Raw genomic sequence first — 26884 nt, forward strand, 5'->3', positions numbered from 1 at the left:
GTTGCTATTTTTTAGCTAAATGTGAGAAACAAGTTAGTTAGTCTTTCCAGGAAGAGCAAAATGAGCAGGGTTTGAACCTTTTTTAGGGTAGCAACAAAGTGTAGTGGCAAGAGTGCCGATTCTGGAGACCTGGTTTCAAGGCTTGGCTCTGTCACATAGTAGGGCCTGTTTGACCCACAGAAAGTCAGGTTCTTAACCTCTCAGAGCCCAAGGTAATTTTCCGAGATTGTAAACTGCAGAACAGCAGATCTTCACAGAGGGTTTGCTTGCTGAGGGTTCCATACTCCAATGAAACCATGGTTCAAGGACAACAGAAATTAACACCTCACATTTCTAGTGCTTTAAGGGTAAAGCACACATAACCTCACAGATCATCCTGAGGATCAAAAGAGATGTGCAGGCAAGGCACTTAGCAAACCTTAATGCGCTACAAAAAATTAGAGCTGTTATTATTATAAGCCTTAAAGCGCTCTAGAAATGTGAGTTATCACTGTTACTACAGAACCAGCAGAGCAACAGCTTTACCCTCAACCACAGAGGCTAAACCTCTCCCCTTTCCCCTCCCCCTTCTATCAGTGCAGGCGGAAGGTGGAGCCCCAGGCTCTAAGCGGGGCGGATCCTGTGGCCCCGGAGAGACCGAGGCCACTCGCACGCCTGAGCAAGGCAGGTATCGTGGTAACGCCGTCCTGGGCCCCACACGTTCTGGAGCTTCCCCAGCCCCCAGATCGAGCAGATCGCGAGCAAGAGTTCAATACACAGGAAGCAATTTGGGGGTGAGTGGGAGGGGGTGAGCTGGAGCTACCGGATTGGGGGTGGGGGTGGGGAGGCGGGAACTGGAAGGTTTGAAAAGGTGACAACGAAGAGTGGACAGGTTGGAGCCGGGAGAAGGGTGATTGATACTAGAATGGGGGAGCAGCTTGCTAAGGGATGAGCCCTTAAAAACAGGCTATCTCTATGTTAAAGCTTGTGCCGTTGCATATTTACTAAGCGAGAGCACACGAGCCACCTCCTTCACTCTTGTTATCCCCTTAATCCCACAAGTACAAAGTGGTTGACTACCCCACCCCACCCACCCACCCTGGAGTATGGCTTTGTAACTTACTGGGGACTGCATCTTTGGGGTCCTATGCAATAAAAGTCTACAGAGATCAGGACTTGGTTTTTTGGTTTGTTTTTTTTTAATGCCATGATGGGCACGAATGGCCGCACAAAAGTCCTCATGGCAAAGCTTACAGCTTTCCTGAGCCTGGCATTATCAGGAGGCCACTGGTAACAATAGTGAGTTACTAAAAAGTCCCTCTATTTCACCTTTCTAGGATACCATGAAGCTACTTCAAGTCTTGGAGCCTGGAGACTGCCCCCAGAAGGCAACATGGTCAGTAATGGAAGATTTGAGTGCATACTTGTGCCAAAGACTAGCTATAGCGTATTGGACAAAGTGCTTTAGAGAATGTCAGAGTCGGAAGGGAGCTTAGAGGGCCTCTGGTCTTCAGGTGAGAAAACCAAGTAAAGCAGCTTGCCTAAAGTCATATAGCTAGCTAGCTAGTAACAGAGCCAGTAGTCACTGGAAGGAACCTTAGGGATCATCTATAGTAGTCCAACCCTGTCATTTTACAAATGAGAAAACTGAAGTACATTAAGGAGAAAATACTTATCCAATACTTGTCCAAGATCAGTGGTGTCAAACTTAAATAGAAGGAGGCCACTATCTGTGTATAGATCCCTTTAGATCCCTAAAGGCTGCATATTGACTTAGAAAACCACATTTTACAATTATCTATGCTTTATTGTATTTTTTTTCTTAAACATTTCTCAATTACATTTCAGTCTCATTCAGCTGCACTGGGAAGTTTTGTGGGCCACATGCAGCCCACAGGCTGCTGTTTGACATCTCTGTCCTAGGTCATACAGCTAAGGTAGTCAGGGGAGTGGCATCAATTTGAACTCAAGTCTTCTGACACACAAGTTTAGTGAGTATTCTTTCCATCCTACCATTCCCCTTTGTGGGCCTGTTTGCTCACCAGTCAAATCAGAGGGTCATATCACATAACCATCAAGGTCCCTTCCAGCTCCAAAGTGCTGTGATTTAAATGAAATAGTTTACAATTAAAAAAAAAAAAGATGAATAGAGACCCTATAGAACTCTATAAGTCTTCTATAGATCCTATAGTTCTTCCAGCAGTCATAAATTTTGGTTGGACTTACTATTTTTATCAGTATAAGAAATTCCATTTACTTATGCAGATTAAGAGTTTTAGAAAATTAAGGAACTTTCCTGGGGTTACAAAGTTCCTTTGTATCAAAATAAGGACTATGAAGCTGGTTTTCCCTGATTCTAAGCCTACTTCTCTGTCTACTACTCCATGCTCCCTCTCACAGAGTACCCTCTGTATTTAGATTCAAACTGATTTTTTAAGAGGATCAGAGTCATAATTACTGCAAAGCAGACAATCATTTTACTAAAGTGCATTTATTGGGTAGAATTAAATCAATTACTAGCTGATGTTCTCGGTTCTAAAGCTAATGATGGTGATTTCTTATTACCTATTTCATCTATTTTCCAGTATGAGAAGATGGTTTCAGTTAAATCGGCATCCCTATTCCTCTACGCATTGCTCAGAATAGCAATGTGGTTCTCTTTAGAAGCAGTGTGGTGTAGTAGAAGGGGCCCTAGATTTAGAGTCAGAAATCCCTAGTTGGAATCCCAGCTCCAACACTTCCTGACTGTGTGACCCTAGGCAAGTTACTGTAGTCAGTGAAAAAGGATTTGGATGGAGGGGAAAACATGTACCCTTCTTCTACATTAACTAGCTGACTTTGGGTAAATCACTTAATCTCTCTGAGCCCTAGTTTTCTAATCTATAAAATAAAAAAGGTTAATGAGATAATGTCTAAGGTCCCCTTCTGCTCTAAATTTCATGATTCTATGACAAGATGCCCCCTAAGTTCATTTTACATCTCTGAGACAGTTATTTCATATGTAAAATGGGAGGGTAATGATGCCCCCTCTATCTACCTCCTAGGATGACTGAAAGGCTCCAAAGAGATAATATGTTTAACCAATTAGTGAAGAGCTGTAAATGTGAAAGCTATCATTATGCTTGTCCTATCTACAGTCAAAGGGCAGCTCCACTGGGGACCCAGCCGGCCAGGTCCAGTTGAGCAATACAGCTCCTTCCTTCCTTTGTTTGTTCATTCGTTCCTTCCTTCCTCTCTCCCTCCCTCCCTTCCTTCCATCCCTTTTCTCCTTGCCTCCTCTCCCTCCCTCCTTCTTTTCCTCCATCCTCTCCCTCTGTCCACATAGAAAATCATACCCTTACCTGGGGGTGCTCTGCCCAAAGAAGTAGAAATATTGATCACTGAAACCCTGCAAGATATGTTGGAGTTTATGGGCTAGATTTCTTTTTAAGGACCATGCTTTAAACCCAAAGCATTGTGGGTCTCATTGACTGGCCAACAAGAGGTCCCAGCCCAAGCCTCATCTGGTTATCATTTGGCCTCTGATGGTTCAGAGTGAGTGTACATAGTGATTGTTTCTGTTTTGGCCAGAAAACCTGAGGGTCTTCATCTCCCAGATTGATTTTTTTTTTTTGACTTGGTAAAAGAGGCCATTCTTTGTCTCATTTCTTACCCAGCCTTAATCACTGTATGGGCATTGTTCAGACAAATGGAGACCTGGGAAAGACCTTAGCTTGCATCTGGGGCCATCTCCAGTCATCCTTGCCATTGGACCCAGATGGCTCCAGAGGAGAGAGTGAGGCTGGTGACTTTGCACAGCCCTGTCTCACTTAAATGCAATTCATTTGCAAGTCATGACACCACCTTCTTTGAGAACAAAGGACAAACAACAACAAAGGGCAGCTAGGTGATGCAGTGGATAGAGTTGGGGGCCTGGAGTCAAGAAGATTCATCTTCCTGAGTTCAAATCTGGTCTCAAATACTTACTAGCTAACCCTGGGCAAGTCACTTAACCCTGTTTGCCTCAGTTTCCACATCTGTAAAATGAGCTGGAGAAGGAAATGGCAAACCAGTCCAGTATCTTTGCCAAGAAAACACCAAATGGGGTCACAGAGTCAGACATGACTGCAACTGAACGACATGCACATTTAAAATAATTTTTTGATTAAAATAAATGGATCCCTTATTTCATCTGTTAAAGATATATCCGTTTCTCCTTTGTAGTTATTTAGGAAACGTATTAACTAGTATTTCTCAGGTAGTATTTCATGACATTAGGGTTAATAAGCCTACTCTGATGCCTCATTATGTGTTAGAAATGCCTCTAGGTTCTTGAAGGCAGCTCCAGCAAAGTCTAGGCTCTGGTAGGTCCTGCCAAACTGGAAAGGCTTTGGGTAAAGGCCAGTCGATCAATCACATGTGCAATCATCTCAATCAATCACCCAACAAGCATTAATTAAGCCTATTATGTGTCAGGCACTATGCTAGTTGCTAGAGATACAAGGACAAAAGAATGGAACAGTTCCTTACATTCTGTGGGAGAGACGGAGAGATATGTGTGTGTGTATGTGTGTATATATGTATATATACATATATATGTATATATACATATACATATGTGTGTGTGTGTATATATATATATGTATATACAAAATAAATACAAGGCAATTTTGCGGGGAGAGGGGCAAAAAACTGTCTTCCGTCCAAGGACCTATCTAGCTAAGTATTGAAAGCTGGCCACTAGGTAATTGGTTTTTTTGGTCATGGTCACCAATGAAAAAGGTGGTTAATAGAAGGTAACAAGGTCTAGCAATAATAATAACTGACATTTATTTGGTACTTTATGGTCTACGAAATACTTCCCTCATACAGGTCTATGAGAGGTGTTCCTACAAAGTTCATTTTAATGAAAATTCCCTGGGCCCAGTGGAGTCAAGAGGCCACAGTTCTAGACCCAGTTCCAGTACACTTTAGATAAATGTCCCTCGAGTAAATTGTTCTGACATTTCTGAACCTGAATTTCCCCATCTACAAAATGAGAAGTCCAGGAATGAAAGCTGGATTGTGAGTCAGAGGCTCTGAGTTTGAATTCTGACTCTTCCACCTACACACAAGGGTGTAACCTTATGCCATCACTTGACCTCAGTTGCTTCATCCGTAAAATGAAGGGGTAAGACAAGATGATGGCCTTTTAAAAATTCCCCTCCAACTCTAAGTCTGTTACCCTGGGATCCTATGACTAACTTTAACTGGTTGTTGTGAAGTGAAAAGGAGTGGAAACACTGAAAAAACATACAAAGATACTACTATATAGAGGGTAGGCAGCAAATTACCTCTAATGAATATATGTATATACATACACACACATATGTATATATTACTATAGCCGTATGACATGGATAGTTCAAGCTGTATTACCATCATTTTACAGAAGAGAAAATTTAGGCTCAAAAAAGATCGAGTGACTTTTTTATGGTCACATAGCTAGTGTAACCCAGCTCCACTGACTCCACTTCCAGTTCTCTTTCCACTACACTACCCCACTGCTTCTATTCACATGGAAAATGCTCCTTTGAATTAGACCATCACACTGTGCACGAGACTCCTTTTCCCTGGTGCATATTTAATGGTGAAGGAAAGCACACACCACTTCATTTATTTATCACTCTGGTCTCTTGAACACAAAATCCTGTTGGCAGGTACTCCTTGGCTCCCCCTGGACATGGTCCCTGTGCTCGAGTTGGCCATAACTGCCTCTTCCTTCCCCCTGGTCAAGATACAGATCAAGGAAAAGTCTTCATAGTTGGGGGAGCAAATCCTAATGGCAGCTTCTCGGATGTGCACTGCATTGATCTGGGTAAGATAAAGAACTGCAGAGTGTCTTGATTTCAAACTCTACTGTCCCTTTGGTTAGGGTTGCCAAAGAGGGATTTCTACAAAATTCTCAGCCGATTTAGTTTGAATGGAGCTTATGGCTTGAACGGCAGCTCTGCCTTGTGACCTTGAGCAAATCCTTTAAACTCTCTGAGCCTCGATTTTCTCATCTATAAAGTGAAGATGCTACTAAGGTCTCTTTCAGCTCTATTACCCTGGGATCCTATGACCAGTCCTAACATTATTGTAAAGTTAAAACGAGTGAAAACACTGAAAAAATAAAGATGTCCTTTACAGAGGTAAGGAAAAAAGTTCGTGACTTACGTTTCTCTTGCAGTCAGGTATATTGAGGGTGAATCCTGGCTCTGTTATATACTACCTGTGTGACTTTGGACAAGTCACTTAACTCTCTGAGTTTCAGTTACTTTATCTATTACATGAGGAGGCTTGACAAGATGATCTCGAAGTTCCCTTGCAGCTACACATCTTACAATCATGTGGCTCCCTGAGCCTCTACTTCCTCATCTGTAAAATGGGGATAGTATTTGCACTGCTGACCTCCCAGAAACAATCTGAGAAACCGCTTAATTAATAAAGTGCTCTATATGTGTAAGCTATCATTATTCTATTATTAGCAACCTCCCAGGATTGTTTGCATATAGGAAACAATGAATGTTTTTTCATTTATTCATTCATTCAATTGAGATAGTGGTCATAAAACTCTTAATAAGCTTTCAATTTCAAATAAATCTCAGTGTGTATATAGACAGCCTTCACTGCTGAAGATCAAACTCTTCACCTTATGCTGCACAATTCTTGCCCATGTCTTTCCCTAAAATGTCCAAAGAGGATCTACCCAATGTATCGGAGACTTCCCTCTAGTCTTTCTTATATTATAGAAGAACTAGTAAACACTAAAAAAAAATGTGATCTATTGTTAGTTTTTCCTATTTAATGGTATTTTATTTTTTTCCAATTACATGTAAAGATAGTTTTCAGCATGTACTCCTAAAAGATTTTTTCTTTCCCTCCCTCCCTCCCTTCCCTTCTCCCCAAGATGGCAAGCAATCTGATATAGGCTGTACATGTACAATCATATTAAACATGTTTCCACATTAGTCATGTTGTGAAAGAAGAATCTGAACAAAGGGGGAGAACCACAAGAAAGAAAGTATAGAGAGAAAATAACATGTTTCAATCTGCATTCAAATAGTTCTTTCTCTGGATGTGGATAGCATTTTCCATCATGAGTCTTTTGAAATTGTCTTAGATCATTGTATTACAGAGAAGAGCCAAGTCTATCAAAGTTGGTCATCGCACAATGTTGCTGTTACTGTGTACAATGTTGTCCTGGTTCTAGTAAGCTATTATTATTATTATTATTATTATTATAGAAAATTCATTGTTCTCATCTTCTTTAAGGTAGTTCAGACAGGTACAATCCTGGAATCAGTCACTTGCCTATTATTCTTTTATTTTTAATGTTCTATGGATGACTGTGCAATTGAATAAAATAAACTATTTTTTGTAGTCGAGCTAAAAGTGTTGGGATGTTGAGTTTGTCTTCTATAGGCTCATAAAAAGTACTCTCAGGAAATTATACTTTCTATCATTAACATACACTTAGGAGATGCCTTCTTGTCTTATGAACTATTTGGATCACTTCAATTCAATGAATATGTGCTAATTGTTATATGTAAGGTCAGTTGGCTGGCTGCATTTACAATTGACACTGGTACACAGAAGATTACTTCTTTGCCATAAGCAGCATAAACCAGTGTATCCAGGAGAGGAGACTGACCAACCAACCCAGTAATTGTTGAAAATGTTTTATAGCTGCCCATCAATGGAACGAAGTGGACTGTGAGGGTCTATTGGCCCGGTATGAGCATGCCAGCTTCCTTCCCCTCAGTACCCCTGGCAGGATCTGGGTATTTGGAGGAGCAGACCAATCAGGGAACCGAAATTGCTTACAAGTATTGGATCTTGGTAAGTGCCTCATGGCTATCTTCATTCCCTGATGAGGAAATAATCTCATTTCCTATGGAAGAAATTATTTAGATTATAGTGAATAAGTGTATGACAAAGCTGATATTATAGAAAATAAGGGTTTTATTTCCTAGAATAATCTGAAAGTAGATTAGATTTTCTTGATTTATGTTTGAGAAAATGTGCAGTCCTTCACATGTTTTATTCTATACTATTCTCCACATTTTGAAAGGACATTGAAAAACCAGAGTGTATCCAGAGGAGAGAGACAGTAGGTGATGTAGTGAATTTAGAGAAAATAGAGGTTTGAATCCTACCTCTCACCTTTGCAAGTCACTTAGCCTATTCAGGCCTCAGTTTTTTTCATCTATAAAATAAAGGGGTTAGAGTGAATTGTTTCTAGATTTAAATGCTATGATTCAAGTATGTGTCAGGATAATGTTGTAGAAGGAATTCTTACCCTGAGTAGGGGGCTGGACTAAATGACCCCTAAGGTCCTTTCCAACTCCTGGATTCTTTGACTCTGTTAATCAGCTGTCAGAATGGTTGCATCTGAATTGGTTTTCCAGGAAAGGACGTGGGTTGTACTGAACCATTCATACAATCTTACTCAGTCTCCCTTATGAACAATATATTTTTCCAAATCTCAGAGCCAGAAAGAATCACAAGTACTCATCTAGCTTCTATTAAAAAATGTCCAAGGACAGGGAGTTCATTACCTCTGAAGCCAACTCATCCTGTTTGTGGATTGCTCTGATTGTTAGGATATGTTTCTTCATAAGAAATAGAAATCTGCCCCTCTGCTACTTCCCACACACTGTTCCTATAAGAACAAGTCTAATCCCACTTTCACAGAGTAGTCCTTCACAGAACTCTAGGTTTATAAGAGACTTCGGAAGGCCAACCCAACCTTGAACAAGAACCCACAACCCCCCAGCAAGTGGTCTCCCTTTAAGACAGCTATCCTTTTTCTCCCTGTGCTTCCCAAGACTCAGGTCTTAGACCCACCCACTCACCCACTTCCTTCAGCCACTTGTAAATCATTTACAAGCTTAAGGAGAAGGGAAATAATATTCCTCTTGTGCAAATCTAACTGGTCAGGATAGAGAACAGAACTAGGGCCTTGATTCTGGTAGGAGTTGTAGTAGAGAGAATATGGATGTTGATGGCGTTGAAATTTCCTGTTATAGGAAATGATCCTGCATTAGCTCCTGTCCCTTCCCTAGAAAATATAAATTTGACACTAGGCCAAGAAATATCAAAGACAAAGAACATTGTGGATGGCTTTTATAATTAAGACAAATTGCAGATATGGCCTCGTACTCTGAGATCCAGTGGGGGATAGAGGAAAGAGCCTGAGAGTTGTACTTAAAGGCAGCTAAGTGGCACATTTTATATACTGGGATACTGAGGCCCAATGATGACAAGTAGCCTGTTCATGGTCACAAAGCTGGTAAGTAGGAGAGACAGGAACTGATCTCTCAATGACAGCTCACATTTCTTAGCACTTTACAGAGTATTCTTCCATGAGACATTCCTGTAAGGGAGATAGTGCAAATGAGATTCTCTCCTTTTTACGAATGAGAAAAGTGAGGCTGAGGGGCGACGTGTGTCAGAGCCAAGATTCAAGCTCCAGGTGCAGTGCTCTTTCCACACTGTTGTGCTGTGTCTTCTTAGCAGTGGGCTCTGGATTAGAACACCCGTGTTCAAGTGCCAGCTCCAACGCTTGGCAGCAACGTGACTTGGGCCAAATCACTTTAGCTTTCTGAACTGTCAGTTACTTCCCACTTCCCATCAGAGGCTGTTGTGAGGATTAAATAAAGTAGTATATGTTGCAGGTTTTTGGTTTGTAGTCATAAATCACTACATACATGCATATATATCATTACACACATATGTATATGTAATATGTATATGTGCATATGTATGTTTATATTTTGTACCTATATACATGTATGTGTTTATATTTATATATGTATGTGTGTGTATCTTTGCATATCACAAAAAATCTTAATGCAGTTTTAAGTTATTAAAACTTTGTGGACATATGCAATACATATATGGGATTTTTATTAAGATCGTGGTCAACTTTATTACAATTATGGGTTTTAGTGAACTCTGGGAGGTTTCTCCCAGAGCTGGCATCTATAGGGACAATAAGATAAATATGATGGTTTCCTACATGTTTTAATTTGAAGGGAGCCAGAAACTCTCTCTCTCTCTCTCTCTCTCTTCCTCCCTCCTTCCCTCCTCTAAGTGAAGCATTGTTGTATAATGGTGATAGTCAATCAGTTAACAAGCATTTATCTGATACCTATGATATGCTATTTTCTGTGCTGAGAATGCAAAGAAAGGCAAAAATATGGTCTCTGACCTCAAGTGTATTATATTTTAATGGGAGAGGCATGCAAAAAAAACTAGGTTATACAAGATATATGCAAGTCTTGGTCTTCAGTCAATAAACATTTATTAAGTACCTGTCATGTGCTAGACACTGTGCTAAGTGCTGGAGATACAAAAAGAGACAAAAGACAGTCCCTGCCCTCAAGGAACTTACAATCTAATGAGGGAGACAACATGTAAACAAATTTTTACAAAACAAGCTGTAATACAGGATAAAAAAAAGAAATAACTAACAGGGAAGGCAGTGAAATTAGGAGGGGTTGGGGAATACTTCCTGTACAAAGTGATTTTTTAGCTGGTACTTAATGAAAGCCAGGAAAGCCAGTAGTTGAAGCAGAGGAGGGAGAACATTCCAGGCATGAGGGACAGCCAGAGAAAATTCTGGGAGCTGAGAGATAAAGTGTCTTGTTTGTGTAACAGTCAGTATCATTGGACTGAAGAGTACATGTTGGGGAGGACAGGTGTAAGAAGACTGGAAAGGTAAGAGAGGCTAGGTTATGAAGGGCTTTGAATGACAGACAGAGCATTTTGTATTTGATCCTAGAGGCACTGGAGTTTATTAAGTAGAGGTAGGATGTGTGTGTGTGTGTGTGTGTGTGTGAGAGAGAGAGAGAGAGAGAGAGAGAGAGAGAGAGAGAGAGAGAGAGAGATGATTGGACTTGTGCTTTAGAAAAATCACTTTGGTGGCTGAATGGAGCGTCTGCTGAAGTAGGGAGAGATTGGAAGCAGGCTGACTCACAGCAGGTTATTGCAGTAATTCAGGTGTGAGGTGATGAGGGCCTGCACTAGAGCGGTGGCAGTGTCAGAAGAGAGAAGGGTTTGTCAAGGTGAAATTGGCCAGCCTTGGCAACAGACTGGCTATGGCAGAAGATGAGAGTTAGTGAGGAATCCTGGATGACCCCTACATTTTGACTCTGAGGGACTGAGAGGATGGTGTTACCCTCTATAGTAATAGGGAAAGTAGAAGGGGAGGGAGGGTTTAGGGGAAAGATAATGAGTTTTATTTTAGACATATTGAGTTTAAGATGTCTACTGGACATCCACTTCAAAATGGCCAAGAGGCAACTGGAAATTAGAGGTCAACAGAGAGTTCAGGGCAGGATAAATAGATTTGAGAATCATGAGCATAGAGATGGCAATTAAATCCATGGAAAGTGGTAAGATCACCAAGTGAAGTATAGAGGGAGAAGAGAAGAGGACCCAGGAGAGAACCCTAAGGGATAGCTATGGTTAGAAGACATCAGCTGAAAGAGGATCCATCAAAGGAGACAGAGAAGGAGCAGTCAGATAGGTATGAGGAGAACCAGAAGAGAGTGGTGTTCGAAAAACCTAGAGAGAAGAGAGTATTGACGAGAGAGTGGTCATCAGTGTCAAAAGCCGCAGAGTGGTTAAGGAGAATGAAGACTGAGAAAAGGCCATTGGGTCTGGCAACTAAGATCATTAGTAACCTTGGAGAGAGTAGTTTTGGTGGAAAGATAAGGTCAGAAGGTAAATTGTAAGGGGCTAAGAAGAGAGAAAAGAGAGAAAGAGGAGTAACCTATTGTAGACAGACTTTTTGAGGTCAGAAGAGATATAGGATGAGAGTTACTGGAGACGGAAGAATCAAATGGGGTTTTTGTAAGATGGGTGATACATGGGCATGTTTGTAAGCTGTAGGAAATGAGCCAGTAGGTAAGGAGAGATTAAAATAAGTGAAAGAATGGGAATGACAAAGGGGGCAGTCTGTTGGAGGAGACAGGCTAGAATGGGATCACTTGAGCAAGTAGAGGGGTTAGCCTTGGTAAGGAGTAAGGCCACTTCATCATGGGAGACAGGGGTGAAGGAGGAGAAAGGGCAGAAGTATCTGAGTGATGAATGAGGAAGAGGAGAGAAGAGAGAGTTCACAGTGAATGGCCTCAATTTCTTCTGTGAAATGTACGGCAAGGTTCCCAGCTGAAAGGCTGGGGGGAGCGGGAGCTATGAGAGGTTTGAGGAGGGATGAAAAGTTTTGGAACAGCCACTGTGGAGAATGGGAGAGTGAATTGATAAAGAGAGGTATAGCAGGATTGCCTAGCAGCAGTGAAGACCCAGTTGAGATTGTGTAACGTAAGTTTGTAATAGCCCCAGTTAGAAGAGTTGTGTGATGTCCTCCACCTTCATTTAGCAGCACATGTGTAAGAACGAAGGTGACAAATGGTGGGAATGATCCAAAATTGAGGCTTGGCTGGGCACAATTGGTAATATGATAAGGGGGCTGAACATTCGAAAGAGGAGGACAGTGTAGAGTTGAATTAGTTCACCAAGGGGTCAAGATGGGGAGAAGAGGAAAGAGTGGTTAGTACAGATAATTTGGCTGAGGAGATTATTGAGGGGTCAAGGCATTGGGGCTCAGTGCAAAGAGTAGGGTTTTGTAAGAGAAGGCAGAGGGACAGATAAAAAGCCAATCAGACTGTAATCAGATAAGGGAATTTAAGAATTCTTAAACATAGATATGGCACATTAGTGGGTGATGGCAAGCTCAAAGGTATGACCATCTTTGTATGTGGCTGAGGTGGCCTGGAAGAGTAACTCATGAGAAGTGAGTAGGCTGATGAACTTGGTGATCAGGGTTTTTGAGGCAAAGTTAATATGTATGTTGAAGGTCCCTTAGTATGATGGCAGGAATTGGGGAAGAGAGAAGTACCATGAGCCAGATATGGAACTCATTAAGGAAAGAAAAGGAGTGACCTGGGGATCTGTAGATAATAGGTACCAGGATTTTGATTGGGAAGATCTGAGTTCAAGTCTTGTCACTGATATTTGTTAGTTGTGTGACCCATGGCAAGTTATTATGCTTTATGAACTTCACTTTTCTTTTCAGTACAATAGGGATGGTAATCTTTGCATTACCAGCCTAGGAGGAAAGTATTTTATAAACCTTTAAACATAGTAGAAATGTGAGTTGCTATTAAAATGTCACCACCATAGCCCTTATACCCCTACCTCCCATTGCCTAGAATTCCACCTTAAAGGTAATTATCTCCCTTGATCCCTATTTTAAAATACAAGTTCAACAATACTTTAATTAAGACATTATTATGTGCAGAGCAGCCTTTGAGGCACTTATGTCTCGCCCCCCCAGCGCCATGCACAGTGCTCTACAAACTGTAAGGGCTTAATAAAGTTTCATTCATTGAACTGAATAAGAATTTTATTATTGCTTATGATAAGAGCCATGAGTTCTCAGGGACTGTACCAGCAAAATGCAAACAAAGCTGGAAAAACTACAAGTTTAGGCCTACAATATCCTGCGTTTCTGTCAGAGGACCAGACCAGCTGAGTGCAGAGAAGTTAACCACCAGGGAGTTGGCCACCAGGGAATGAATGTCTTTGACTGCAGTGATTCATTATGAATGTCTATTTTATTATGATCATCTACTAAAGTACAGAGGGGTTGTGTCCTACATTAGTAGAGGATATGGATCCCTGAAATATTGAAATACTATCGGTGGTAGCTAGGTGGCACAATGGATGAGTGCTAGATTTGGAGTCAAGAAGACCTGAGTTCAAATCCTCCCTCAGACAGTTTAGTTGCTGTGTAACCCTGGGCAAATCACTTAACCTCTCAGCCTCAATTTCCTCATCAATAAAATGGGGATAACTTTTTATTCAATTTCATTTTTTATTTTCAGTTCTAAATTTTCTTCCTCCCTTTACCCTTCTCCATCCGAAGAGAAGGCAAGAATTAAAATAACCATCATGAACATGAAGTCATGCAAAACACATTTGCATGTTAATTATATTCCCAGAAAAGAATGAAAAAAGAAAAGAAAAAGGAGGAAAGAAAGAGAAAAAATATGGTTCTGTATTCACTCTAAGTCCATCAGTCCTTCATCTGGAGAAAAATAGCATTTTTCATCTTGAATCTTGGGATTATGGTAGATCTTTTTATTGATCAGATTCGCTAAGTCTTTCAGAGTTTATTGTCTTTATGATACTGCTGTTACTGTGTAAATTGTTCTCCTGGTTCTGCTCACCTCACTCAGCATCAGTTTAGGATCTCCCAGGTTTTCCTGAGACCATCCCCTTCGTCATTTCTTATAGTACAATAGTATTCCATCAAAGTCAAATACTCTAACTTTTCTAGCCATCTCCCAATTGATGGACAAAACGGGGATACTTTTAAATGCCCACTTTACAGGTTTGTGGTGAGAATCATATGACACAATATATATAAAGCTCTTTGCAAACTTTCAATTAATATGTAAATGCTGGCTCTCATTAAATATAGAATTGGCTCCTGGCCTTGCAGTATGATGATGATGATGATGATATGATAACCCTGCTAACCCAAAATTGTCTTACAAAAATTACATGTGGATCAGAAACCAGGATATGGAGCACTCCTGATGTGACTGGCACACCGCCATCCCCAAGAACATTTCACACAGCATCCGCAGTCATTGGAAACCAACTTTATGTTTTTGGTGGTGGGGAGAAAGGCGCCAAGCCTGTTCAGGACACACAGCTCCACGTATTTGACGCAAGTATGGCTAACGAATGATTGATTTATTCAGACATCCAGCAAATTTCAGGCCCTCATCACCTCTTTCTTATACTATTTTTAATAGCCTCTTTATTTCACCTTTCTCCTCCTGAATCTGTCCTTGATACTGCTGCCAAAATAATCTTTCTAATGTACAAGTTTCATCATGGCTTCCCCTCACCAAAATCCTTCAGTGATTCCCCATTTCCCATAAGATAAAATATAAATGTCATGGCATTCATGACCTTCTATAACATGATTTCAAATGAGTAATGTCATATTATATCTCCTTAATACATTCTAGGTGCTGGCCAAACTGGATTACTTAGCTGTTCCCTGGTCTCGTGCAGCTGTTTTCTTTTATTGTACAACCATGTAGGCCATCCCCAATGACTGAAGCACTCCTCTTCATCTCCAACTTTTGAGAACCTTTTAAAAAATTTTTAATTATTTTTTTCAAGAATCTTTTCTTTATTCAAGGTCCAGCTTAGGTGTCACCTCCTCAATGAAGCCTTTTCTGATTTCCTCTGCTGAAAGTAGTCTTTCCTTCCTCATATTTTTCTAGAGCACTTTGGATCTTTCTTTCCACCCCCCTCCATCATATTCTGCTTTGTTTCACATTTATTTGCATCATTATTATATACCCATCCAAACCCCTAGTAGATTGAAAATTTCTTGAGGTTAGAAACTGTCATTTTTTTATCTTTGTGTCTATAGTACTGACCACAGGGCTGAGTACATAATAGCCATTTAAATGTTATTTATTGAATTGAAATTGGGTACTTCCTTTGCAAAACATGGTATTTGATATTATGAGGGAGACAGATATAGGGCACCTGGTCCCTGATCAAAGGAGCTTACAGTTGAGTTAGGGAGACAGAATATAAATATCAGACAGTATGGCAGCATGGAAAGATCCCTGTTTGGAATGTCAAAAGGTCTGAGTTCTAACCTCTATTCCACCACTGACTACTAGGTAAGTCATTTGGCATCTTTTGGACATAAAGTTCAAATATGCTTGAACTCTGAGGTTTGTCTTTTATGGAAAGTTTTTGAGCCTTAGCCCCAAAATTAAATGCTGAGTGGGTCTAGATTTTCTTCCATATCTATCTCAGATTTCTCATCCATAAAATGAGAAGGCTGGATTAGATGATTTCTAAGGTTTCTCCAGCTCTGACCTCCTCTCTTCTATATTTTAAATGTTCTAAGGTTCATTCCCACTCAGATATTTTAGGATCTATATTTTCACATTGTGTGTTCAGAGATCCCTTCCAGCTCTAACCGTCTGTCATCTGTTGATCTAGACCTGCTTTCAAGTTCTCACTGGAAACTCCCAACAGTGATTTCATTTACATTTCTTTCTATTGGCAGTGGGCAGTTTTGAATGAGACTTAAAAAGAGTGATGGCACATTTGAAATATAATTTTCATTTGCATTTTCCATTCCAGGTGGGGCTTGCTTTGAGAAAACCTAACACACAAAAACTTCAGCTACAGAACAGATAAATTTAGTGGAGGGAAATAAAGGGATTGTTCATCATATCACCAAAGGATTCTGTCACTTTCAAAAAAGACTGGACTATAGGGATCCTTTACATAATAACAACAGTAATCTATTTCATTAATGACTTTGACCAAAAAAACCCATCACCTTTTGGCCAACCTTCTAGCGATGAGCCTCTTTGCTCTTAGCTCACTCGGTTCTTGAACTGTGGAAGTGTGGTCCTTCTATAAGTCTGTACTCAAAACCTCTCCAGTTGAGTAGAACCTACCAGAACTTGCACACCATTGAGAGAGCCTCCAAGAGGTCAGGATCACTTTTTTATTTTTAAGTTATGGAATACAACAAGCATTTCCATAGCATTGTGCAATAAAAAAGATGATTATATATGAAACTGCACATCTAGTATTCCCTTCAAATGTACAACAAAATTATCGCATAAATTTTTTTCCTTTTTTTCCCTCGCCCCCGCCCTATCTGCATCCAGAGAAAAAAACTGATAAATAGAAATGTGTATAGAATAATTTTAAATAATAATTCAGCAAACATTTAGCAAGCACCTTTGCAAGGCTCTGGGCTAATCCCTGAATTCAAAGATGAAAAGTGCCATAATTCTTTCCTTCAAAGACCTGCAAACCTAAAGAGAGGAGATATGGCATGCATAGAGCTAGAGTGAGGAAGAATCGAGGATAAGCACCACCTCATATACCTACCTTCTGGCATCATTTAACCTCTCAGTGCCTCCAGGCAACTCCCCAAGACTACAAGTTACAGACCATTTGCTAATCTTTATCGGTGGAAAGAATTTAGCAATAATAATAGTTACCATTTACATAGTACTTTAAGGTTTGTAAATCCCATTTATATATGTGTACACACCTGTGCATACATATATAATCTCATGTGATCTTCACAACCCTGAGAGGCAGTGCTATTATTATCCCCATTTTACAGATGAGAAAGCAGACAGAGAGGTTAAACAGTTTGCCTCAGATCACATAGTTTAATACGTGTCTGAGGTAGAATTTGTAGGCAAGCCTTCCTGATTTCAAGGCTAGGACTCTGACATCTACCTGCCTTACCCAACCTCCCCCCATCAAAAAAAATTTATAGGCACACAAATAGTAGGATACAAAGTCGAATGTTTAGGGGCAGATGAAAGCCAAGCCAAGTGCTACAATGTGACAGTCTTTTCTGACATTTCTTCTGCCTCTTCACATTTTGTGACCGTGGATGGTCTCTAGATGCTAAGTTCTCTTCTAGATCTAAATCTGTGGGTATAATAAGAGCTCCCATTTGCAGAACACTTTAATGTTTATAAAGCACTTCGTTCACTATAGCCCTGTAAGGGACGTGCTGCCAATTTTATTATCTACATTTTATGAAAGAGGAAGCTGGGCCTCTAAGGGGTGAGGGGACATAGCCACAGTAACATAGCCACAAAATGCCAGAGCCAAGAGTTGAACCTGGCTCATTTGAGCCCATGTCTTGAGCTCTCTCCACTGTGACAGCTTATTCACCAGGATCCTATTTAAACACAACTTTCCAGGAATGACCTGCAGCGTGAAATGAGGTACATCTATTCTCAGAGAATGGCTCTGTAAACTTCAAAAGTTTCCTATTTTAAGTGATGCCAGTATACATGCGGTTGAGGGGTGCCTATGTGTTTCCAAAGTACTGCTGCCTAATGTCATTGTATTTTACATTTTCAGCAACATTGACCTGGTCACAGCCAGAAACCTGTGGGGAACCACCCCGACCCCGTCATGGCCATGTGATGGTGGCATTGGGGCCAAAGCTCTTTGTCCATGGTGGCTTGGCAGGAGATGAATTCTATGATGATCTGTATTGCATAGACACAAGTAAGTGAAGTAAAAATGGGGGGGGAGGGGAATGGGAGCAATAACTTTTAAAAACAGTTTGTGGTGTACCAGATATATAAATTTGCAAGCAGATCATCATGCTGAATAATATGTTAAAAATCTTTTTGCTAATATTTTATTTCCAATTTTTGCATCTATATTCATTAGGGAAATTAGTCTATAATTTCCTTTCTCTGTTTTGGTTCTTCCCAGTTTAGGTATCAGTACCATATTTGTATCATAAAAAGAATTTGGTAGGATTCTTTCTTTGCCATTTTTCCCAAATAGTCTATATAATATTGGAATTAATTGTTCTTTAAATGTTTGATAGAATCCACTTGTAAATCCATCTGTATTTTTCTAAATCTTCACTTAATAACAGTAACTGATAGTAGTATAAGGCTTTAGGATTTGCAAAGCTGTTAAGGTATAGTCTTACTTAAGCCTCACAATCACTCCATGAGATAGGTGCTATGGTGTTTTTTCCCCTCATTTTACAGATAAGGAAACTGAGGCTCAGAGAAGTTAAGCAACTTGCCCATAGTTATGCTACTAATAAGTTCATGGATGGGATTGGTTCTTTCCTGACTCCAAGGCCAGTGGTCCCTCCACTACATTGTGTTGCTGCTTCTTATGGTGTTTTGAAATTTATAAAGGACCTTCCTTCTCATCAGCCCTGCAAAATATGTAGAAAAAGTATAATTTTGCCCATTTTACAGATGTATTGGCACTTAGCCCACGTTTCTAGACTCCCAAGTTCCAGTATTCTTTCCTCCACTATTCATTGTAGTTGAAAGAGCTCTAATTATTAAGAAGCTAGGCTTAACAGCTTTTAGGACCCACTGTTCTGCTCTGAGAAGGCCAGAAAGAGCTCAGATTTTATATAAGGACAGTTTACAATAACCACCCTTAGGCATTGCCTTGGTTTCCTCACGATTCTGGCCACTGGACAAACTTTAGTTTGTCAGTGTCCCTTCATTGTGTCATGTTTGTTCCCTTGGGCAAACAGCAGGCAAAATAGAACCAGTGGCTTTTAGAACAAAGATTTAAATGAACAAGGGGCTCTCTAAAGTCCTGTTCAGATTTAAGTGCTACTTCAAGACTTTTAGTGTCTGAGAGTTAATTACATCCCAAAGTAGTTCATTCAACTTTGGGATTGAAATAGTTGTTCAATTATTAGGAAGTTACTCTTTATTTGGAGCCAAACTCTGTCTCCTTATCACTTTTGGTCCTTGTTTTGCCATTTGAGGTCAAGCAGAATGAGCCTATCTGTTCTTTCATGGAATAATAAAGTAATTAAAAATAAGTGTGCAAGTATTTTAAAACAGCCATCATGTCTCCTCCTCCCTATTATCCTTTTCTCTCCTCTACCAGGCTAAATATCCCAACTCTTTCATATGATTTTGAAGGACATGGTTTCCTCATGATTCTGGCTCCTGGATGAACTTTAGTTTATCTGTGTCCCTTCATGGTGACAAAGGAAAAACTAGTAATACTAATACTGTAATTTGCAATCGAGGCTCATGTCTGCCAGAAAATTTTACTTAAATTAACATTAATCTATGTCTAAGTCATTTCTACTTTAGAAAGAGAGATGTCCAAACTGGTCATCTAGTCTGACTGCTTCCTGAGCAAGCATCACCTCTACACCATTCACAGGTAGCTGACCTGACTCTTACTCCAATATTCTTTAGATTAAACCATCCATGCCTCTAAGAACTAAATTGTCTAAAGGCAAATCTCATAGTAACGTGTAAGACATGGGGTAGGGAAGGAGGAGAGACAAGAATCAGAGAAGGGACCATTACTTTGAAAACAGACATCCTCCCAAGAACAGTGGGTCCAGTTCTATCCTACAAAACCATTTAAATAAAGTTAGTGAATGTTCAGTTCCTCTCCATGAATGGCCTTTTGCTGGAAACTGTAAGTAGTTTGAGGGCTATGTTGGAGCTGTAATGTACGTTTGCTGCAGAATTGCAGTTTAATACAAACCACCTGACTATATTGCCTTTTGTGAAACAAAGGGTTCATACGAAAATTGTTCTAGAACTGAAAGGGATCTCACAGGCCAAACCTTTAATTTTGTAAATAAAGGACCTGAGGCTCATCCACAGGCAAGTAAACATCAGAGGCAGGATTTGAACTCAGGTGCTTTAATTCCCAAACTAGCTCTTTTTCTACTCCATTCCACTTGAAAATCACCAGTGACACGGGGCAGCTAGGTGGCACAGTGAGTAGAGCACCGGCCCTGGAATCAGGAGGACCTGAGTTCAAATCTGGCCTCAGACACTTGACATACTTACTAGCTGTGTGACCTTGGACAAGTCACTTAACCCCAGTTGCCCTGCCTTCCTCCTCAAAAGAAAAAAGTCACCAGTGACAGCTTTCAAGCCCCCAAATCATCTGTAAACTCTAGGCAGTGTGGCAATAACATGTCAGATCAATTCTAGTTGTACATAGTCAATTCAATTCTGAAAACATTTATTAAGAACCTATTATGGGCAAGGCACCATCCTAGGTGTTAGAGTTGCAGAACAGTCGCTGCTCTTAAGAAACTTACACTCTACAGCAGAGGGTAAGTATAATACAAAGTAAGGAGTGATGGTAGCAAAGGAGAGAGACATGAAGTATTCTGGGAAGACTTGAAGAGTGAGATAATATTTTCAGCTGGGTGGAGAATCAGGGAAATGTACCTAAAATGAATCTCTTGTTTTCTCATTTGCTTCTGAAATAATGTCCCCTCTCTTGGTAGACGACATGAAATGGGAGAAGATAGAGACCACAGGAGATGTCCCACCAGGCTGTGCTGCCCATTCTGCTGTGGCCATGGGGAAGTACATATACATCTTTGGAGGGATGGCTTCCACAGGGGCACTGGCTACAATGTACCGATATCACATAGGTAGGAAGTTCAATTTTGCCTCTTTAATAAACCAAGGTTTCAATTGTTACTCTGGAAAATGCTACATTACTTAGATTTTTCAGTGGGGCTATATGAGTAGCAGTGAGTCTGAGGGATTAGGAGGTACATGGGAAAATTTTTTTTGGTGATATAGTTTTATTTAATTAAATATTTTCCAATTACATGTAAAAACATTAAGATTCATTTTAAAATTGAGTTACAAACTTTCTGTCTCCCTTCTGCCTCTCTCTCACCCCTTGAGAAGGCAAGTAACGTGATGTGAAGTAAAGCAAAACATATTTCCATATTTTATTGTTGTTGTTCATTCATTTCAGTCACGTCCAACTCTTCGTGACCCCATTTGGGATTTTCTTGGCAAAGATACTGGGGTAGTTTGCCATTCCTTTCTCTGGTTCATCTTACAGATGAGGAAACTGAGGCAAACAGGGTTATATGACTTGCTCAGGGTCACACAGCTAGTGTCTGAGGCCAGATTTGGCCTCAGGCAGATGAGATTTCCTAATCCCTGACCTGGCTTTTTATCCCCTGCACCACCTAGCTGCCCCATTTCCATATTAGCTGTGTTGCAAAAGACAAGACACACACCAAAAAACCCCAAGATATATAAAGAAAGTGAAAGAGGTATGTTTCAATCTGCGCTCAGTTAATCAATTCTCTTTGTGGACATGGATGCCATTTTTCATGAAAGATCCTTTAGAAAATTGTCTTGGACCATTGGCTTGATCAGAGTAGCTAAGTCTTGTGCTGTTGATCATCTTTACAATATTGAGGTTACTGTGTACAGTGTTCTGGTTCTGTTCACTTCACTTTGCATCAGTTCACATAAGTCTTCTATGGAGAAATTTTGACATGAAGGCAACTACTATGGGCATTTTTCTTTATTACTGTTGTGTAGATCTTAGAGGCCTGGCTTATGCAGTGAATCCCAGAGTACTTGGGCTGGGGAGGGAGTGGGTTTCGTGCTGTCTAGACCTATGGTTAGTAACCTTTTTTTGTGCCCAGGATCCCTTGGGCAGTCTAGTGAAGCCTATGGGCCCCTTCTCAGAGTAATATTTTTAAATGTATAAAGTGAAATACATAGAATTACAAAGGAAATCAATTATATTGAAATACCATTATAAAAATATTTTTTTAAAAAATGCATGGACCACAAATTAAGAACCCTTGCTATAAACACTGGTTCCTTTGATTTTCTCCCTTTCTTTCTGTTTATTTCTCTTTTTTGTTCTTTGTTTTTAAATAATTTATCCATCTCTTAATTTCTAACAATAGAAAAAACCAAATAAAATACATTTGCAGCTATTTATACTTAAAAATGCTTTCTACATATAATATATCCATTTTAAATATTTGCCTGAACCTGTGATTTTATCAGTGCAGAAAGCTTTAAGGAAATTCCCTCTACTAATGCAAATGGTAACTGTTCTGCATTTTATCTGTGTTAGAGAGTTGCCTGGACCATTGAGAAGTTATAACCTGTCCAGGTTCACACAGCCAGTAGGTGTCAAAGGTAGAACTTGAATGTACATGGTCCTGACTCTTAAGGAGGCAGTCCTCCTTTCTATATAACCTATCTCTCATGTCCATAATTGTCCATTAATCTCTGTATTTGTTTATAGATTTTTTTAAAACCTGGCTTTAATCAATATGATTACTGTTTTGGTTCTACTTTCCCTAACACATTATTTTATATGTCTTTTCAGCTGTTTTTATATTCCTCTCTTTCTTTTTGGAGGGAGGAATTCAGATCTATGAGTTCACTGAAGTAAAGAGCTCTCAGTATGAAACTCCCTCCATTAATGCAGCTTTGCGGCTCATCGGTAATTTGTAGTCTGGACACTGAGAGGTTAAATATATTTATTGCCCATGGTACATAGCTAGTATGTGTAGGGACAGGACTTAATCTACTTCTTCAATAACCATTTAACTAAATGTCTCATATGTTTCAGATACTGTGCTAGGATCTAGCTAGCCCTCTATCTACTATATTGTGCTGCTTTTTGTATTCTTCATGTGTCATTTCAATGGCATTGTAGTATTATTTTGATATCTCATAGTTTATTCAGTAGTTGAATTTTACTGTATTTAGGTTTTTTCTAGTTGTTTCTAATTACAAACAGTGCTAATATATACAGAGATACATGAACAGAGGGGAAGCTACGTGGTGCGATGGAGTGCCAGATGAGTCAGGAAGACTCATCTTCCCGAGTTCAAATCTGCTCCCAGACACTTACTAGCTGTGTGACCCTGGGCAAGTCACTTACCCGTTTGCCTTAGTTTTCTCATCCGTAAAATGAGCTGGAGAAGGAAATGGCAAACCACTCCAGCATCTTTGCCAAGAAAGTCCCAAATGGGGTTACAAAGAGTCCAACATGAGTGAAAATGACTGGACAACATATGAACATATATCATTTTTTTTCTTTATGATAATACTTTGGGTTTATTCTTAATAATGGAATTATTAGAACAACAGATAACATTTTATGATGTTTGTATATTACCAAAATGCTCTCTGCAAAGATCCTACCAGTTTTCAATTCCAACAATAATGTGTAAATGTTTCTGGGTTGTTGTTTTTTGTTTGTTTTCAAACACAGAAAAACAACACTGGAGCCTGCTTAAGTTTAATACATATTCACCCCCTGGACGACTGGATCATTCAATGTGCATCATTCCTTGGCGTGTGGCTCCTGCCTCTGTAGAAGAACATACAAATGTAGGCAATGTTAATAGCAATGTAGAAAAAGAAGGCTTGGCTGATGAAGTTGTGAAAGGTGATGACTTAGATCAGAAGGAGACAGACACATTCCTGTGCTTAGTGTTTGGTGGGATGAATACTGAAGGGGAAATCTACAATGACTGTGTTGTAACACTAGTTGACTAATAAAATTCATGTTTTCTTAATACCTTTAAAATTTTCTATTTTAAGAAATTAGAAGTGAAGAACTCTTAGGGGTAGATAAGACTGCAACATTAATTTTATGCTAGAAGCTTAAGTGTTTTGTGCTGTAAAGTGTTTCCATATTGGCACTGTCAGATTGACCAGAAAAAAAAATGATCTATAAAAGTAAAAAACTTTAAAAATCATATGATGTTAGAGATGGAAGGGGACTTTAGGCTAGTTCTCAAACTTTTTGTGTGCATCATGGATGCTTTAAAAAAAAACCCCACAAGTTTGCAAACCCCATGTTAAGAACCTCTGCCTTAGGATATAGACTATTAGAACATGAAACACAAAATGTTGGAATTCCAAACAGGCTTAGAGATCACCTGGTCCAACCCTCTTATTTTACTTATAAGGAAATTAAGACTTAGTGGTTGGTTCAGTAACTTGCTGAGGTCACACCAACTAGTAAAAGAACCAGGACTGTCATCATTTCCTGATGCCTAGGCCAATATTTTACCCCTCTACCACATTTTCTCCCTATGAGCATGGAAATCCTATATTGCACTAGCACTGGGACCTAGATAGTTGCAGAAACAGCTTATCAACCAATGTGCCTATGTTTCACAAAAGGCAATACAATCAGGTGGTCTGTATTAAACTGCAATTCTACAGCAAACTCATTCATTGCAGCTCGAACTGAAAAGAGATCTCAGACTACTTAACAGTTTTCAGCAAAAAGCCATTCATTCAAGGAGAGATTGAACATTCATTAACTTCATTGAGTTTTGTATGATAGGACTGGACCCACTGTTCTTGGGAGGATCTCTCTTCAAAGTAACGGTCACTTCCTTTATTCCTCTCTCTCCTCCCTCCCTACCCCACGTCTTGCACATCACTATGAGATTTGCTTTTAGACAATTTAGTTCGCAGAAACAAGGATGGTTTGGCCCAAAGAATACTGGAATCAGAAAGCCTTGTGACACTTCTTGGCTGGACTGCTTTACTGCATGACCTTAGGAAGTCATTTAACCTCTCTTGGTCTCATTTTCCTCAAGCACAAAATGAGAAGGTTAGCCTAGATGATCTCCGAGGACCCTTCATGTTCTGATTCCTATAACTCTATAAACATAAGACCTACAACTGGTACCTATTGATAAACATTATCACATATAAATTTCTACCTCACTTTCAAGTCTCTACCTAAGTTCATCTACCTAATCTCACTATTACAGACACCAGCTTTCTGCTTCAAGTATTCATTCATAATCAGGAGGACCTGAGTTCAGATCTAGCTTCAGACACTTAGTAACTGTGTCATCCTGGGCAAATCACTTAACTCCAATTGCCTCTTTAAAAAAAGTATTCATTCACTTATAATCAATGTTTATTAAGTGCCTACGGTGTGCAGCATACCAGGAGAAAGTTTAGATAAGACACAAGTTCTACTTTCAGCTATTTACAGTCTAGTAAGGAGATAAGATAGCTATAGAGCACATGACATAAATTAGAGAGGTACAAAAGAAAGTGTGATGTGAATTTCGAGGGGAAAATTCATTGAGTGTTAGGAGATCAAGCATGGCTTCCTGGAATAGCTGACATTTGGGTTGGGATTAAATAATGGCTGGGAATTTGGTTAGAGACATAGGGCGGGCATGGTAGGTGTAGGGGAACAGTGTGAACAACAGCAGGCATGGGAAGATGGTGGATTCTAGAGACAGGAAGCAGTCCATTTTTCCTGGAGCATAGGTTATGTAGAAGAAAATCGTAACAGATTGTGGAGGGCCTTGGATGCCAGACAAAGGAATCAATCTTACCCAAGAGGCAATAGAAAGTCCTGGAATATTTTTGAGCAGAAGAATGACATGACTAGATTTATTTGTAAAAACAAAACAAAATATAGTATTCCGGCAGAATATGAAGGATGGATTGGTAGAAGCAAAGAAGCAAAGAGCAGGAGCAGAAATATCTGCAAGGAAGCTATTACAGTAACCAAGGCAGATGACCATGAAAGTTGGTGGTAGTGGGAACAGGACAGGAGATATGCAGAGATGTAATTGACAGGACTTGATAATTGATTGTATATGAGCAAAAGGAAGGAAAGTAACTTCATGCTTATGAACGTGGAAAACTGGATGAATAGTGCTATTGCAGATGGAAATAATCTACAAGCATTTGTAAAGAGCTCGCTGTGTGGCAAGCATTAAATTCCTGCTATGTGACAAATGCTAGAGGAAAACATTTCCTGCCCTTAGGAGCTTAATCAAGGGAGACAACATGTACATGTCATAGGTATTTACAAAAGATACAAGATAATTTTGGGGTGTCTTTAGCCGTAGTAGATGGGGGTGAGAATTAAAGGTTTCATGCAGGTGTCACTTGATTCTTGAAGGAAACTAAGGAGTCTAAGAGGCAGAGGTGTGAAAATAGGAGGAGCATATTTAGGGGAGAAAGGTAATGAACTCTATTTAGGGCATGTTGAATTTAAGGGACCAATGGGATGTCCAAGTGGAGATATTCTGTAAGCAGAGAATTTGGGATCATAGATTTAGAACTGGAAGATACCTTAGTGGCTATCTAGTCTAACACCCCCATTGAGTAGATGAGAATCCTAAAAACCTTATTTCAAAGTTAAACTTGATTATTTGTAATTATTCTCTAGCCTTTTGCTCAGTATTCCTTCAGAAACTAAGTTATTAATCTCCAATTCAGTGTCATCCATCCCTTTGTACCCAATGTCTATGCATATGTGCTTAGACTTTTGAAAAGATTGTTTAAAGAATTAGTACCAAAATAAATAAAGCACTCAAAGATTGAAGTATAATCTGTTGTCATTTCCAAAGTTGCCAAGGCGGAGTAAAAATAACTGTTACCACAGGTCAAAAGTTGTGATCCATGTATAACTTTTGCTAAGTTCTATTCTCTCTGGTCCTTTTTTTCCTCCTTTGAGTTTCATAGATGCTCTTTAAAGTCCCTTTTAGTTTAAC

General features: G+C 39.7%; 1 protein-coding gene across 1 annotated transcript; it reads left to right on the plus strand.

Moving 5' to 3' along the window:
* Positions 1-638: 638 nt before the first annotated feature.
* RABEPK (Rab9 effector protein with kelch motifs) lies at positions 639-26761 on the plus strand. Its single transcript, XM_036749353.1, has 8 exons — positions 639-773; positions 1317-1375; positions 5658-5815; positions 7669-7821; positions 14568-14729; positions 17941-18090; positions 20843-20992; positions 23611-26761. The coding sequence occupies exons 2-8, from the start codon at positions 1323-1325 to the stop codon at positions 23895-23897; spliced, it is 1113 nt and encodes a 370-aa protein (XP_036605248.1). The 5' UTR covers positions 639-773; positions 1317-1322; the 3' UTR covers positions 23898-26761.
* The last annotated feature ends 123 nt before the right edge of the window (positions 26762-26884 follow it).

This window comes from Trichosurus vulpecula, chromosome 3 (assembly GCF_011100635.1).
Source record: "Trichosurus vulpecula isolate mTriVul1 chromosome 3, mTriVul1.pri, whole genome shotgun sequence".
Lineage (NCBI taxonomy): Eukaryota > Metazoa > Chordata > Mammalia > Diprotodontia > Phalangeridae > Trichosurus > Trichosurus vulpecula.

What these genes read in the sequence shown, in the direction of transcription:
- RABEPK (XM_036749353.1), top strand. Translation starts at nt 1,323, where the DNA reads ATGAAGCTACTTCAAGTCTTGGAGCCTGGAGACTGCCCCCAGAAGGCA. An exon ending in TCTGTATTGCATAGACACAA is followed by an intron (nt 18,091 to 20,842) that starts GTAAGTGAAGTA and finishes CTCTCTTGGTAG; the next exon opens with ACGACATGAAATGGGAGAAG. An exon ending in AATGTACCGATATCACATAG is followed by an intron (nt 20,993 to 23,610) that starts GTAGGAAGTTCA and finishes TTTCAAACACAG; the next exon opens with AAAAACAACACTGGAGCCTG.